General features: G+C 58.1%; 1 protein-coding gene across 1 annotated transcript in view; it reads right to left on the reverse strand.

The window, feature by feature from the left end:
- Positions 1 to 1468: 1468 nt before the first annotated feature.
- Positions 1469 to 17501, reverse strand: part of LOC116955473 (uncharacterized) — a 47247-nt gene continuing 31214 nt past the window's right edge. Inside the window, exons 2-8 of the mRNA XM_032976573.2 lie at positions 14684 to 14836; positions 14222 to 14313; positions 13602 to 13734; positions 8902 to 9078; positions 4286 to 8134; positions 3533 to 3713; positions 1469 to 3362 (exon numbers count right to left, since the gene is read on the reverse strand). Of these exons, the coding sequence (XP_032832464.2) occupies positions 2798 to 3362; positions 3533 to 3713; positions 4286 to 8134; positions 8902 to 9078; positions 13602 to 13734; positions 14222 to 14313; positions 14684 to 14836 (5150 nt within the window). The 3' untranslated portion in view covers positions 1469 to 2797. The remainder of the gene's footprint in view (positions 3363 to 3532; positions 3714 to 4285; positions 8135 to 8901; positions 9079 to 13601; positions 13735 to 14221; positions 14314 to 14683; positions 14837 to 17501) is intronic.

Here is a 17501-nt window from a genome sequence, read left to right on the forward strand (position 1 = left end):
CCATCTCCCCCCACCTCCCCCACCCACCCCAAGCAGTAAAAATGGATACAGTTACACCAGTTAAGTCGAAAGGCAGGCCGCGTGTGGTGGGGTAAAGCGTGGGTACTCCCACATCTCCCATGGCTTCTGGCAAGGGTGGAAGAGGAGAGATAAAATACTCGAAATTGGTCAACCTGTAGAGCTTCCTCGACCTGTAAATGGATCAACTAAAACCCCCACCCAGATACGCTCTCCCCAGGACGATCAAAACAAGTTAAGAGCCCACAGGTGCAATGAACCATTGGTGTTCGTCCCACGTTTGACAGTGTGAATTGCCACCACTGGAAATTTCCACCACTGGAAATTCACACGGTCCTATGGCAGCAGGGGTGAGTCTATCCATTGGACAACCACTCCAAATCTGCTCCCATACAAAGTGGTACTTCTTTTATTGATCCCGGAGGGAGAGATGATGGGCCGAGTCAACCTCCCCCCCACCCCATTCCCCAAACCAGGATTTGAACTCTCAACCTCTGGATTCGCCCACTTGCTCTACCGCTATACTAACCAGATAGGGTTCAGAATAGCGCAGCATCGCCCCCCACCCCCACCCCCTACTGCCAGACCAATGCGCTCTACCCGTGGGACGCGATTTAACTTCCATCTTCGATGTGGAATTTCTACCGACGGTTCGGATCCACCATCGACCACGATTTGACCTTGCAAAACCTTCCAATTCGCGGAGCTGCTTGCTCTGCCGCTTGTGCCGCCACGGCGTGAGCGGAGAAAACAGAACCACAACCCTACGGAATAAAAAAAAACCTACAAATATTTTATTTTACTAGGTAAGGCCCACTGAGGTTCTCCCAGATGGTCCTGCAGAGAAGGACAGAGCTGCGTGTCCTTGAGCCTGTGCAAGCTGTAAATGTCAGCACCACGGAACTTGTGACACTGGTGGTGGTAGAGCACTCACCAACACGTGAATCGGAGACCATATATATTTTACATTATGGGGCGGATTCACGTATTGTATTTAGCTAATTTAGTATCGCGCCATTCTTACATATATTATGTTTTATTTTACAAGGCAAGGCCCACTGAGCAATATACTGTCGCTCTTTTTCTGAAGCGACATGGTTATCACAAATCTCTGAACGAAGTGGGTTATTGTGTGGACATTTATAGCAGCCAAAACACGTTTGTTGTTGATTATAAATGTGGAGGGGAAACACTGGAGGACCCAGTGAAAAATCAATGCGACCACGGGGAGATAGAGAAAGAAAACATGCAAACTCTCTATATACAGCAGCAGGCGTGAGGGTCGACATCAAACCCACGACCTCCTGTATACCAGGCGAGGTAGTTAACATCTTGCCACCGTTGGTGCCCCCTGCCCGGTTCGACGCTGCAGTGCCCTGAATTCCAACGATTCACGTGGGCAGAGACCAGGCGTGCGTGAAGAACAAAGAGAAAGCTCATGAAGACTGCAGCCCGGCAGAGAAAACAGTTTATTTTGAATTCAATCTCAAATATCTCCCCACTTCACCATCCCCCGCCTCCCCACACACAGGGGGTGACCCCACCCCCTGCTCCTGTCTCTGAAACCACATGGCGCCACGGTGGTCCACACTGGAAGCGCCCCACAGTCAGCTGCTCGCTACGCTGCACACGGCCTGCAAGCCAGCGCTGTGGAGGCGGCGGGGGTTGGTGGATCACACGTGCTTTCATGTCGAGGTCACCTTCTCCTGGCTGGCCAGGGGTATGGCAGTGCAGCAAGTGGGTTAATTGCTATCTGTGTTATCCACACTCGGGCGTGTGGGTGTTCTCCAGGTGCTCTGGTTTCCTGACAATTATAAAAAAAACCTCATTATTATTATTAACGGAGTTGTTTGAACATCTCGACATAGGACCACAGAGCTTCGGAAATTGCTGGTGCCATTTCTGGCTACCTTCCCTCATTTAAATTTTGATTTAAAGCTTTCGTGACTGCAGGGATTCATATTCTTGGTTCTTTCGAAAGAACCAAGAATATACTTTCCCCCACTTGTCTGTGATTCTCCGTGCCTCTGCATCATCCTCATTCTCTCCGTCTCTCGGACAGTAAACGAACAGCGAACGTTACAAATTCTACATCATCATCATCTTCGCCATCGCGATTAAAAACACACAAACGCATGCAGTGCAATTCTGCTCGCGCACCGTCCAGGAATTCATTTTAGTCATGTCTGTCCAGGTCGGTTGGCGACACTGAAAAAATCTTTCCACAACCGGCACACCACATCCAGTATTCCACCTCTCACTGTGGCCGTGGCTACGAATCACGGGCCACCTACTCCTCCAGTCTACCAGCGACCCAGACGGAGTGTCGGACCCGTTTCTCTACCCGCCCCCACAGCACCCCCTGCCAACCCGGAGCAGAGAGGAGGAAGCGGCGAGGGGGTTCCTCCCCACGTCGTCGCGAAAGGGGGCAAGAGGCGAGACAGCGTTCGTTTCGACGCCACCTCCTCCACCAGGGCGCCTCCCATTGCGGGCAGAGGCCGTGATGGTGCAGGACGCCCCGCGGGGCCCCGCCCGCCCGCTCTATACACCATGCACTCGCCCGCCCGTTCGTTCGTCTACGCACCGCCGTAAGACAATAAGTTACCGTTAAAAACGCGCACGCCGTTACCGTGACGGCGTCACCACGCATGCCATTACCGCGCACGGCTACAGCCGAGCGAACACCACCGCTCTCCCCGCGGGAGCCGGGCCCAGGCCATGCGAGGACGCGGGGGGAGCCACGATCCGGCAACCTAGCGGGCGTCGACGGGGCGGGTTTCTACGAGGGCACCGCGTCCCCACCGGCCTCGCCCTCGCCCTCGCGAATCGCCTGCATGGGAGTGCTGTGCAGTCGGCTGCGGTTGTTGTAGCGCCTGGAGCCGGCGCTCGGCGGGGTGTTGGATCGGCCGAGGCGTGGTGGCGGCGTCCCCGGCGAGCCGCCAAATCCCCCGCCGCCACCACGCGGGGAGAAGCCCTCACTGACGAAGCGCCGGCTCCTATCGCGCACCGGAGCGTCGGCCTCCGCGAACTCCGCCTCGTCCTCCGGCCGGTCTGGCGCCGCGGCCCCAGCGGGCGCGTTCGACGAACGCGCCGACCTCAGCATCTCCACGGCCGACATGCGTGTGCCGACGTCGGAGCGCGCGCCCTTGCGAAGCAGCAGCGCCTTGAAGTCGTCGCTGCTGGTGCTCTGCTTGCGACCTGGACGGCGTGCCGGGGGGCCTCGCGTCCCCCCGGGGGCCCCGCCGGGTGATGGGTTCCCCGGCGAACGCACGGGTGGCGACATGGACCGGTGTCGCAGGAAAGTGTCATCCGAATTGTGGCGGCCCAGATGGATGCGCTTGGACCTGCGGGGAGAGACGGCGGCGGCACCGCCAATGCAGCGAACCATGATATTGGGCCCCGAGGCCATCAAATTACTACATTTGCATGCCACCTGCGCTTCTCCCCGTGACACGCACATGCACATACGCAAACGCGGGCACATGCATGCACACACACACGTGCACGGCCTCACCTGTGGATGGCTGCGAAGAGGTCCTCCGTGGTGCGTGTGTGGCTCGGGGTGTGGGCCAGGGCTCCCGCATCCCCGGCACTCTGCTCCGCGCCGTCCCACCGCTCGTCGGCCTCCGCGTCGTTGTCGGTGAACACGTCCTCGGAGGCCTCGCCCACCGCCTCCTCCGCCGTCACCGCCACCACTGTAGTGCACGAGAGATTTGCGTGGCGAGTTCGCACCGCGCGTCAAAAAACGACTCGGATGGGCCATATCGAGAAACGCTTGCGGGGTAACGCCCGCGGCAATCCTGGGCCGGGTTGGCGGTATGGTTGCACATGCGGTGCGTGCGTCTGACGTGACGCAGCATACAGACGGACGGAGATGCGAGTTTTGTTGACGCGGCTCGAGCCTTCGGACAACAGGGCGTCGGAGTAAAGATGGCACGACGCAGGACAGGGGGGTGAGATAAGTTGAGACGCAGTGGGACATGCGGAAACACGGGAAGACGAGCGGAGACACGGGAGGACGAGCGGAGACACGGGAGGACGAGCGCAGACACGGGACGACGAGAGGAGACACGGGAGGACGAGAGGAGACACGGGAGGACGAGCGGAGACACGGGACTACGAGCGCAGACACGGGACGACGAGAGGAGACACGGGACGACGAGAGGAGACACGGGAGGATGAGAGGAGACACAGGAGGACGAGAGGAGACACGGGAGGGCGAATGAAAGCCGCGTTGCCAGCGTGCCACGCGTGTGGACGCCCTTACCCTGCAATTGCGACAGCCGCTCCTCATCTCCCGTCCTTGCCTCCGTACCAGGACAGCAGCGGCGCAGCGCCGAGTCTGTTGCATCAGACCCTCTTCCACCTCCTCCCGCTGGGTCTACCAGGACCACCGAGACCACCTCCCGCTCCTCCTCCTCTCCCGCGCCGCGCCCCACATCCGCACAGGCTGCGCCCGGCGATTGTCCGGCACTCGCGGCGAATTCCGCGGACGTGGAGCGGCGTGCAGGCGATGGCGGCGGAGTCCCCGCAAATCCCAGGGCCATACCGGCCGGCTCCGAGCACCGCCCATCGGCGGTCAAGGCCGGGGAACGGCCCGGTGCCCGCTCTGCAGGGGACGCCTCCGGCATTGGCAGTGGCGACGCCTGTGACGAGGGCCACGAGGAGGAAGGAGAGCATGACGGCACGCCGGACGATGAAACGAGCCTGAGAGATGACACCGTGGGCTTCTTGGCCACGGGGGGAGGGGGTTTCCTCCCTGCTGGGAGGCTGCTGGCCTGGTCAGGAAGCACTCTGGGCTGGATTTCAAGTTTGCTGGACTGGATGTCAGGTTTGCTGGGCTGAATGTCAGGTTTACTAGACTGGATTTCAGGTTTGCTGGGCTGGATGTCAGGTTTGCTGGACTGGATGTCAGGTTTGCTGGGCTGGATGTCAGGTTTGCTAGACTGGATGTCAGGTTTGCTGGACTGGATGTCAGGTTTGCTAGACTGGATGTCAGGTTTGCTAGACTGGATGTCAGATTTGCTGGACTGGATGTCAGATTTGCTGGACTGGATGTCAGGTTTGCTGGGCTGGATGTCAGGTTTGCTGGGCTGGATGTCAGGTTTGCTGGGCTGGATGTCAGGTTTGCTGGACTGGATGTCAGGTTTGCTGGACTGGATGTCAGGTTTGCTAGACTGGATGTCAGGTTTGCTAGAATGGATGTCAGATTTGCTGGGCTGGATGTCAGGTTTGCTGGGCTGGATGTCAGGTTTGCTGGGCTGGATGTCAGGTTTGCTGGGCTGGATGTCAGGCTTTATGGGCTGGATGTCAGGCTTTATGGGCTGGATGTCAGGTTTGCTGGGCTGGATGTCAGGCTTTATGGGCTGGATGTCAGGTTTGCTGGGCTGGATGTCAGGTTTGCTAGACTGGATGTCAGGTTTGCTGGGCTGGATGTCAGGTTTACTGGACTGAATTCCACTTAATTGAATGTCAGGCATGCAAGACCGGAGGTCAGGGGAATGGATGTCAGAGGCGCTGGAATTGCTTTCACCGGAATGGGACTCAGGCGTGTCAGCTCTAAGATCATTGGAATGGATTTCAGATGTTCTGGACTGCATTTCACTGGAATGGATTTCGGACTTGCTGGACCGGATCGCGCTGCAAGTGATGTGGGAGAACTGATATTGGGAATGTTTCGCCGGGATCACAGAGTCTCTGTCCACCAGCGCAGAGAATCCGCCGTCGTTCTTGGCAGAAGGCTCGGCACTTTCCTGCGTCGCACAAGCCGCGTCGTGTGCCGCGGAGTGTCTCCTCGCTGCGCTCTCCACCGGGCGGCAAGTACCTCCGGGCTTGGGTGCTCCGAGCGGAGCCTCTCCGCCGCACAGCTCCTGTCGTGACGCCCGTGCCGCCTCGTCCTTGGGGGGGCTGCCTCCCTCCGGGAGCCCCCCGGCGGTCAGACCGAAGGGGCGGCCGCATCTCCGCGGCGACGGCGGCTTGGGCAGGACCGGAGGTTTCGTCTTCTTCGGCGGCGTAGTCTCGCCGTTGCGCGTGCCTCCGGCCTCCATCCCCGGCTCACTCGCCGCGGCCGTCGCCCGCAGCGTCTCCACAGACGGCGTGCTGCAGGCTTGCAGTGCCGGCGGTGTCGCGCTGCAGTCCCGCATCCGGTTCCCTTCGGCGTCCTGAGGGTGCGCATGTCCCTCCGCCCAGGAGGCGGGAGACCACGGCGGAGAGGGCAGCGGAGGAGGAGGAAGAGCAGCGAAGGAAGACTCGAGGGGGGGGGAGGACCGGTACTGCGGCGGTGGAGCGAGGAGTTCAAGCGGAGGGGGTGGGAAGGATGTCGGCGAGGGCGGCCCCTCCTCCTCTGCGTTTGCGTCACCCGGCGCCGTCATCAGCGACGACCGGCGCTGCGGCACCGCGGGAGGCCTAGGCCTGTGACCCGGGGCCGGGGCAGCGCGGGAGGGAGAGGCGCAGCCCTCTCTGAGCCCCGGAGTGTCGCCGGAGGGCTGCGCGGGGAAGCCGCACGGCGTGTCGGCACGCGACGTCGCGGCACTTCCGCCGGAGTTCGAGGTGGCCGACTTCTCGCTTCCCGCGACGGAGCCCCTGCCGCGCCAGCTCTCCGCGTACTCGAAGCGCGAGTAGCCGTCATCGCCCGGCGTCGGGGTCAGAGGGCACAGTGAGTAGAGGAGGGGCGGCGGGACCCGCTCGAAGTCGCCCACGGCAGGTGACGTCGCCGCTCTGCCGCATGGGCTCCGGCGGCCCCGCGGGGGAGCCGCGTCGCCAGCGCGCGGAACTGCTGGGGGACTGCGGGGGAACCAGTCGCGCGAGACATAGCCTTCGCCACCATCCGCCAGGAGGTCGTCGTCAGGCGGCGGGGGCAGCGGCTCTGGCGACACCGCCGCATCCTCGTGCTGCCGGAGCGAGAAGTTTCTGGTGAGCGAGTCGGTCCTCCGCGGTGGCGGAGGCTTCGTCCTCGGCCTGCGGAGCGACACCGCGCGGAGCACGGCGCTGTCGCCGCTCCCCTCTGACAACCGCCGCTCCTCCCGGTGCGTCGCGAGGGTGGCCGAAGCGCCGCTAGCGCCTGCCCTGGAGAGGCCACAGTCCACGTGCATGGACGTGTAGAACCCGTCCGCGTCCACCGAGTACATGGAGCCGCACTCGGTGCCCGTCGAGGAGCCCCCGGCGCTCCCGTAAAGACTGTGGGCCGAGGATCCGCCACATGAGATCCAGTGTTGGCCGGGTGCCGGGCTCAGGCGGTCCGGGCACTTCGCCGCGGCCGGCCAGGGCGCCTGCGCTGACGGGCGGTACCCTCGCGCCGATCCCGAGCGGCCGGAGGAGGTGACCGTCGACTCGGAGCCATTGGTGTCGGACGTTTCCGAGTTGCTCGGCTCGAACATCTCGAAGCTCTGTACAGAGGCGCCGCTCTCGCTCCACGACAGGCGGTCGCCGTCGCCGTCGCCGCCGTCATCGTCCTTCGCCGCCGTGTCTGGGATCTCCCCGCCGTGCCGACACACCGGCGACCCGGTGCGGAGGTTTGCGTGGTGGTTTGGCCCAGGCCGCCCAGCCACCTGCGGCGCGATGACTCCCACGGGCAGCGACGGCGACTTGCTCGGCGCCATCTCCTCCGACCGAGGACGGGAGGCCGTCGCGGCGGCCCACGGGCCGTTGCTCTGCCTCGGCGCAGCCTCCCCGCCATCCGCCGAGCAGCCCGAGCGGTTGCACGGAGGCGGTCGCGGAGATGTCGCTCCCCGTGGGGAGCCTCGCCCGTTGCGGGGGTCGTGTAGCCCGGGCATCGACGCGGCCAGGTGAGAGGCCTCCGCGTCCCTCCGCAGTGCGCCCTTGTCGTGCCCAGGTGGGCACCAGGGCAGGCGAGGCAGGCTTTTGTAGGCTAGGGAATCGGCGTCGCCGTCGTCACCGGGCCCCGCACCGGGTGGGCGGCACATGAGCGCGGCGATGCCATGGCCCCGCTGGGCACGGATCCTGCGCATGGAGGGCGCCACCACGCGCACGGCGCCGTCCGTCTGACACTGCGAGTCTCGCTTTCCGCCGCCCCCGCTGCCTCCAGCTGCCACGTCGGCCGCGCTGTGCAAGTAGAGCGAGCGGCCGCGCTGGGAGCGCAGCTCGCTCCCCACGGAGGCTGCGGGAGACACGGGGGATGTGACTTTTAGGAACGGAGAAGAAATGTCTCCTCCGCGTCCTCGTCCCTCACAGAAAACTATTTAAAACTCTTTTTCAGAAGTGACCTGGCCATCACAAATAATATCTCAACGAAGTGGCTCATCACGTGGAAATGTATAGCAGCCAAATACTCTAAATGCGTGATGTTGATTCTAAATGTGGAGGGAAAAACTGGAGGACCCGGAGAAAAATCCACGTGACCACGGGGAGAAGATACAACTGGTCCTGGGTCTCCCCTAGGTTGCCTGGTGGAGATAAAGGGGCCGGGGTATGTGGTGTGCCAGCTTTCATTGATGCTACACCAACAGCGCTTGCCTCATAAGTCTGTAAAGGCTATACAGGGGATCTTTGTCTTTGTACATATGAGCATTCACATGCCGGCATGGGTGTGTGTCTGTGGGGAGCGGTGGGGCTCAGTGGTTAGCACTCTGCGCTACTAACCCGGCAAGGCGAGGTGCGATCCCTGCCCACGGCCGACATCAACGAATTCCTGAAACAGGCCAGGGCCTCCCCTAAAACAATTCAGATTTAAACGCAATACCCTTTGCGGTGTAAATATTTGAGCACTGGAGAGACAAAGACGGCCAGGTGGGTTGCTGGCCCACACCTCAACCCCTCGTAGGTGCTCCGTGCCAACCTTGGTCGTTGTTCGCTAACGGCACTTGCCCTAACCGCCCGTGTGGGTTACACAGAAAAGAGGGGGGGAACATGTCTTTGTGTTGTTACCCAAGTCTTGCTGCAGGCTCTCCGGGAAGCCAGAGATGGTCCTCCGGCGTGAGGACATCACCGCCACCGCAGACGACGAAGAGGAGGAGGCGCCGGCTTTGTTGTGCCGTCGTTTCAGGGTCCCATCCCCACCCAGGTATGAGCGGCGCACCGTGGCCTGGCGGTCAAACCCAAGGCCTACTCCGCAAACACCACAAACAGCCACACCGATTACAACCACACCTCACCAACGGCACCACCAAGAGCCACATCAACCATACTTTACCACCATCAAGTCACATAAATCACTATAAAGACGAAGATCTCCAGTATAGCACTGACGCAGTGTAATTCGTAAGGAACGTGCGGGGTGTTTCTGGACTGATTTGATTAAGTCTGCTCACAACTGTGCAGTACGCACACACGCACAAGAGACGAAGATCCTCCATATAGCCTTAACAGACTGCTGGGGCAAGTGCTGTTAGCGAGTAGCACCTATAAAGGATGGCACGGCACACGAGCGGGTGGGTGACCAGCACCATGGCCGACCGCCTTTGTCTCCCCAGTGGCGATGTTTACACACCGCACCAGGTACTCATTTGAGGCTGAGTCGACCTAGGGGAGACCCAGGACCGGTTCACACACACACACACCTAGACACAACAACAACAACCGCCATTCGCCACTAAGTGGCGGTGACGTCACCACGACGCTTGTGCCAGGCCATGTGCACCTTTAGGCCACGTGAAGTGTCGAACGCCTGCTGGCAGGAGGTCACGGGGCAGACCCAAGTGCCACGGGTTGACTGACTAAGATGACTGAGATGACTGGCTGATGCACCACCTGTGCCCCCTACTGTGCCAACCTGCTGTGCTTTAGCCACCCGGCGCTCCGCTCGTTGTTGTGAGCGTCGCTCCTCCGCCCTCCGTTGTTGTTGGAGGGCGACTGCCTCCAACTGCCCCGTAGCGTCCTTCACGAGCCTCCTCCACAGAGGCCGATCTTGACACCGCTGGTACCAGTCATCGGCAAGTCCACTCAGCTCCACGTCCTCCTGTACCACATCACTCCAACTATTCTCTAGCCCGTGCTGCGCCCATTTAGCCCCCTCGATCCGGCTGAACAAAAGCTGTTTCGGCATTCGGTGGCTGGGCATGCGGGCTACATGACCCAGTCAACGCAGCCTTGCCTGCCGGAGGAGCTTACCGATGGGACCTTGCCCAGATCTTTCAAGGACTTGTGAGCTCCTCACACAATCCAGCCTGGTTAAACCCAGGATGGATCGTAGGCAGGCTAGCCTAAATGTTTCTAACTGCCGAAGATGTTCCATTAGGGGGGTCCACGTTTCGCAAGCGTAGAGAAGGGAGGGAATGACCGTGGCCGAGAAGACCTGAAGCTTAGTGCGGAGTGACAGACCAGGTAGCTTCCACACAGCGTTACGCAACCGATGAAAAGATATTGCCGCTCGACTGATTCGGAGTGAGACCTCTGCTGTTAAACTGGAGCCGGTCATAAGCACACTGCCCAGGTATGGGAAACTCTCCACTCTCTCCACAACTGCCCCATCACCGATTGGGAGTTGTGGGGTGGAGTGTCCGATGGTACAAAATACCCAGGCAGGTGCTTAGTTTTGGTGGGGCTGATGGTAAGGCCCCATCTCTTAGTGGCACGCTCCAGTCTCAGCAGCAGCGTCTTCAACTCCTCCTCTGAATGAGCAGCTATGACCAAATCATCGGCATACATAACGTGGTTGACCAATAGGGAGCCATCCCTTGACCGCACACGGGCATCGATCAGCCTCCCATTATATTTGTACCAAATGGAGATTCCACCGGTACAGCTATTGAAGGCTTCACGAACTACGTGGTCAAAATAGATGTTAAATAATGTGGGAGCTAGACGACATCCCTATCGCACCCCAAGGTGTACAGGGAATGGCTCGGACTCCCGGCCACGTAGTTTTACCCGGGCCCGCTTACCATCATGAAGGTCTTCTTTGGTTCTTTCGGTAAAGTCACGTAGAATGAGAATAAAATCATAAAATAAAACAATAAAATTCTCACGACGTTTCGGCCACAACACAAGTGGCCTTCTTCAGGTGAAAGGAACAAACCTGTCGGGACGACAGAGCTACAATGTCAGGAGCTACAATGTAGCTCTGTCGTCCCGACAAGTTTGTTCCTTTCACCTGAAGAAGGCCACTTGTGTTGTGGCCGAAACGTCGTGATAATTTTATTGTTTTATTTTATTATTTTATTCTCATTCTACGTGACTTTACCGAAAGAACCAAAGAAGATGAATCCTTGCAGTCACGAAAGCTTTAAATCGAAATCATGAAGGTCCTTAATGATCATGAGCAGGGGGTCAGGGACTCCAAAAGCACGAAGAACAACCCAGAGCCCAGGTCGACTGATGGTATCATAGGCCTTGACCAGGTCAATAAAGCAGAGATGTAGGTCTTGCTGGAATTCCCTACACCTCTGCTGTAGCAGACGGACAGAAAATATGGCATCTGTGCAGGACCGCCCTTTCCTGAAACCGTATTGGGGCTCCGCAAGCCTCTCCTCAGCGTGCCTGGCAAGGCGATGTTGAATAATCCTTGCCAGGACCTTTCCCGGCACACTGAGGAGTGAGATGCCCCTGTAGTTGTTAGTGTCTGTGCGGTCCCCCTTCTTAAAGAGGGGAACCACCAGGGCATCCTTCCAATCCTGCGGAACCCGTCCAGTGGTCCAGACTGTTGTTATGATGTCATATAGGGAAGTCTGTGCACAAACGCCACCCTCCCTCAGCATTTCGCTTGGGAGATCATCTCTGCCCGGTGCCTTTCCTGGTCTCAGACTCCGGATCGCCTTCAGTACTTCCTCAACAGATGGCACCTCAGCCAGCCACTCACAGGGGGTGACTTCCTCCAATATATGAGGCACCGCAGCCTCAGCAGGGTCATCCCCACTTTGTGCCACGATCTTTTCCTGGCGGAGGGATTTCCCCTCCCCCAGGACCTCACAGAAATGCTCAGCAAATCTGCAAACCTGTTCCTGGGGGTCGGAGATTGGATCACCGTTTTTTCCCCTAATGATGGTAATAGGTGTGGCGCTGCAGGTTACTTTTTTGATGGAGTTAAATAGAGATTTGTGATCGCGGGCCACTGAGGCAGTCTCCATCTCCTCAGCAACCCGCGACCACCACCCATCCTTGCAGCACCTCACGGCTCTCCGAACCTCCGAGCGAAGGCTGCGGTAAGCCTCCTCATTCTCTGACGTGGGATTCTGTAGCCGATGACAGTGGGCCTGTCGCTTTTTCTCAACTATCCTGAACACCTCCTCTGTCAGCCAGGGTCTCTGGGGAGGTCTGGACCGCGTACCCAAAGCAGGCATTGCAGCTGCATGAGGCATAGCCCTAAACCTCGCCCATTTACCCTCGACATCAGGAGGAGTGGGGGACGATGCCAACCCCAGCCGCAAGCTATGATGAAATTCTCGCTTGCAACTGTCATCAGATAACTGAGACCAGGCCACTTTAGGTGGGAATGGGGTCCTGGGTGTACACCCACCACCGGAGTGGAAGAATGGAAGGCGCATCTTACATATGACTAGTCGATGGTCAGAGGGCAGATCAGCTCCACGGTAGGTCCTGGTGTCAAGGACATGGGCTCGCATCCGCTGGTCCGTCACTATGTCGTCCAGCAGATGTTCTTGCTTGGACCCGGCATGCATCCATGATGTTGTGTGGATGCGCCGATGCCGGAACAGCGTGTTGGTAATTACAAGCCCATGGGCTGCACAAAAATCTAGCAGTCTCCTACCGCTGTTATTGAGCTGATCTGGCCCATGCCCTCCAATCACTCCAGACCAGGTACCAGCATCATGACCAACTCGGGCATTGAAGTCATCCAACAAGATGACTCTATCCCAAGGGGCCACTTTAGCCAGCACCTGTGACAGGAGGTCATAGAAGGCATCTGACTCATTGGCTGCATCCCTCCACAGATGTTCATCTTCGGTGGGGGCATAAGTAACCACGACCACCACTCCTCGCCTCCGGTTGATGGGAAGGCGAGCCCAAAGTAGCCTGGGGCTTACAGCTTCCCATACCTCACCGCCACGCTCCCACACCCTGTTGTTTGGCGGTCTGCTGCCCCGAATAGAGAACTGTCCACCCCTCATGGTGGCAGGAGCCAGAACCGGTCCACCGGACCTCCTGAATGCCACAGAGATCCAGGCGGTACCGGTCCAGCATCCAACAGAGGAGTGGCAGCCTCTCCTCCGCAATGAGCGTTCGAACATTCTACGTGGCCACACGAAGTGGCTTTTTGTTGTTTCTGGAGGAGCCCCGAGGGTAGAGATTCAATCTCCTGGCTCCGCCAATTGGGGTTTGGCCAGGAGACGTCATAGACGACTGTCCCCCCGGGGCCTCCGGCACACGCTTATTAGTTACATGTTTTATTCGTGGTTTTGTGGTAAAAATGTTGAAGGTGGAGGGGTTACCAGCCCCTCGCACCCGTCCAGAGCCCCCGTTTATAGCCACTGTGGTGGTCACAGACGCCAAGAGAGGAGGGGCCAATCGGAATTGGCCCTCCCCCCACAGCACTGTCCACGACAGAGTTTCCCGTCTGGCACCGCGAGGAGGTAGGGGATTGTTTTGCCGGACCACACACACACACCTAGACACACACACACCTAGACACACACACCTAGGCACGCACACACATACAAGCGCGCGCATACCGGACACGTCGATGGCGACCGTGTGCGGGGGGAAGTTCTGCGCCAGGCGCCGCATCCGCTCCTCCGGAGTGGGAAGGAGCCCCCCGTGAGCGGCGTCATCATGCTCCTGGGCCCCCTCACCATCCTCCCCGGTCTGAAGCCAAACGCGGAACACGGAAACACGACGATCAACCCCCTCCCCCCACACACCAGCAGCAGTCCCACCATCGGTGAGTTCCTCGAGCAGGCGTATAAAGGGGGCTAAATGGGCGTGGCACGGGCTTGAGAAGAGCTGGAGCTGAAGCGGTGTGGGAGGATGTGGAGCCGAGTGGACTTGCCGATGACTGGTACCAGTGGTGTCAAGATCAGCCTTTGTGGAGGAGGCTCGTGAAGGACGCTGCTACTGGGTAGTTAGTTGGGAGGCATTCGCCCTTCAGCAGCAACGGAGGGCAGAGGAGCGACGCTCGCAACGTGTGGAGCGCCGGGCAGCTAAAACGCAAGTTGGCACAGTGGGGGAGCACAGCTGGTGCACCTGCCAGTCATCTCAGTCAACCCATGGTACCTGGGTCTGTCCCAAGACCTCCTTCCTGGCACAAGTGCCATGGTCACATCATGTGTGCGTGGAGGCACCAAACTAGTACCGAAGCACGGCCTCCGGGGAGACTCGCGAACGTGGGGCCCTGCGAGTAGAGGTCGGACGATGGGTGACCGTCTCCTTGCAACCAGTCGCACTCTGCACACGCACAAAGACAAAGATCCCCCGTATATCCTTAACAGACTGTTGGGGCAAGTGGACAAAACCACGCTCTGCCACCTTCGTCTCTCTAGTGGCGATGTTTACCACACACAGCACCAGGTACTCATTTGAGGCTGAGTCGACCTAGAGGAGGCCCAGGACTAGTTCAGATAATTGTCACTGGTGTTGGCTGTGAGCGGGAATCGGAACTCGGGTCGCCGGGTTCGTAGCGCCGCGCGCTAACCGCTACACTACCGGTACACACGGGTGATGTGCACACACACACAGAGAAGCATACGTAAAAAGACACATGGTTGACGCGCGCGCGTGTGCAGTGACGCGTTCGTGCACAGTGACGTGTGCTGACCTGTGAGCGCGGCTCGCAGGGAGGAGCGCGCATCACGGTGCAACTCCCACACGCAGGGTGGCCGCGTCTCTGGTGCCAGCACTCGCTCCTGCAGCTCGCGCCACGAGCGGTAGTGGTCGCACTGGCGGGCGCCCTCCTCCAGGCTTGACACAGCTGCTCACGCATGCACGCACATACACGCATGCACACACACACACACACACCGGCACGCACCACAACAGAAAAAAAAGATGGGTATTTAAAACGTGGGTGTTCATAGGAAACGCAATTAATTCAGATTTCTTTCTGGGCTAGGCTAGTTCCACTTAACTAGCCTAGCCCAAACATGTTGTACAGCGTGTACACTAAACATGGGGAATGGCTTTAAAAGTTGTATAATCTCCTGTAGATGTAGACACCACTGGTTCTTCATGTTCTGCAGATGTAGATGCCCCCACCGCCATACATTGTGTGGTAGTTGAACTTACGACTCTCAGTCTTGTTCATATCTCTGAAAGTTCGTAAGTCGAATGTTCATAAGTACAGCAGTCACTGTAATCCAAACTATGCACCAAAATAGGAAACCCATAAAAAGAGATGCACGGGGATACACAGAGGCTGACAGAGATGCATAAAGACCCCCAAAGACGCATAGAGTCATAAAGATGCAGAGAACAATTTAAAGGGAAGGGCACTGAAAATTGTTGTCATGCAACCCAAACTATTGACCATTTAGTAAATCACTGGAGTCTGTGCTCCTTCAAGAGAAGAACCACAAACTCTAATAATATTGTACAGGTGACAAACTCTACTAATTGGCTGTGTCGGGTGTTGGCGAGATTATCGACACATTAATATTGACACGATCTAACCCAAAAAAAATATCTGTTATGGATATTGGTCACGAAAGCGCTACGTGTTAAACGACATGAAAGTCTCTCTCTCGTCATGGCAAACAGCACGACCTCGACATTGGCATCGGGCTGCAGTGCTGCTGCCGCCACGATCCCCTGCTGCTACCATCATCGCCCACCAGAGTCTGGGTGATGCCACGAGGCGGAAGTGTTATTTTTATACTGTAGTTATTGTCATTAAGCCCTCCACCACCCAGCACAGTATTCTTGAACGCATACTGTGATTGCTTGCACACGCTGTTGTTATCACACAGCCAGACTATCCACTGCTGCATGAAAGGGGCTCACGGGCATTCACCTGCTCACCCACCCACTCACCTGCCTGTCCACCGACTCACTCATCCACCCACTCGCCCACAAACAAAATCTGCCCAATAAAGCCTCCTCACCGATTTTTTCAGACTTCTCACGACCGACTTTAACATCAACGACCACACGCACGCACCTGCAGGACGTTGCCGAGTGAGGTATAGCGGCTTGACAGCAGAATTCCCCATTCTAGACGAGACAGGCCGTCTTACCTCCAGCCAGCGTGGAGCTCACGCAGTCAGTACGGAGCTCACACAGGCAGCATTGAGTCCACACAGGCAGCATGGAGCTCACACAGCCAGAAGGTCCCAGCCGTGGATGTGAGCCACCATGTGGTCATGCATTATGCATGCGTGCAGCGTGTGTGCCACGTGCGTTCGTGTGAGTCGATACGTGCATGAGTGTAAGAGCTGCTAACCCCACACATGGGTCCCCCAGCCTCAAGGGACAGATAACCCCACTCACACAAAGGAGGTAAAACAAAGACAAAGATCCCCCATATAGCCTTTAACAGACTGTTAGGGCAAGTGGCGTTGTTTACACACTGCACCAGGTACTCATTTAAGGCAGTCGACTGAGGGGAGGCCCAGGACTGGTTCAGATATTCACCATTGGTGTTAACCGTGGACAGGAATCGATCTTAGGTCACAAGGTCCGTTGCGCAGAGCGCTAACCACTGCACTACCGATCCCAATCCTACGCGGACACACACAGATACATGGAAACACACACAGATACATGGAAACACACACAGATACATGGAAACGAACGCACAGACATCAGCACGTGTAAACACACGAACACAAAGACACATCAGCACGTGTAAAGAAAGATGTACATATAGACGCATGAGCACACATGGCCACGACAGCACATGTACACGCACGTGGATATGCAAGACACGTGGACAGACACGGAGGTGTGCGGTCTCCTTAGCACGGGTGGCATTGCGCCTCATGCTTCTGCTCCTCTCTGCGGCTCGGGACAGATGGAACGGATGTCACAGCACATTCTCATAATTTTCTATCCCCGCCTCCCCACTGGCTCCCCATGGCAGGGGTCTCGCCCCGGGGTCAGTGCCCCCACCCTCCCCCGGGGACGGGGTGGGGGTAAGAGTGGGGGATCCGAAGGGGACGAGGCCGATAGCGAGCCACGCTCACTGGGTGACTCCTCCTCCACTCACCTGGCTCATGCACCCCCTCACAGTAAACGCCTTCCCATCCACCCTCCCCCAGCACCACGCCCTGCCCGCGATGATGTCACTACCAGCCAATGGCAGTCACGCGCGTGTATGTGTGTATGTCTTTTAAATGTTCGCTCATAGCACTTGCCCCGACAGTCTGTTAATGCATTACAGGGGATCTTTGTCTTTGTGAGGAGCGGAAGCACTAAGAACCCAGCGACCAGGGTTCGAATCCTGCTCTCGGTCAAAACCAGTGACAATGATCTGAACCGGTCCTGGTACTCCCCAAGGTCGACTCAGCCTCAAATGAGTACCTGGCATGGTATGTAAGCATCGCCACTAGGGAGACAAAGGCGGCCGTTCACGGTGCTTGGCCACCTTCTCCCTCGTGTTCCGTGCCAGGCTTCAAAGATGCTACTCGCTAACAGCACTT

Source organism: Petromyzon marinus, chromosome 60 (assembly GCF_048934315.1).
Source record: "Petromyzon marinus isolate PM22_M1 ecotype Great Lakes invasive population chromosome 60, UKy_Petmar_22M1.pri1.0, whole genome shotgun sequence".
NCBI lineage: Eukaryota > Metazoa > Chordata > Hyperoartia > Petromyzontiformes > Petromyzontidae > Petromyzon > Petromyzon marinus.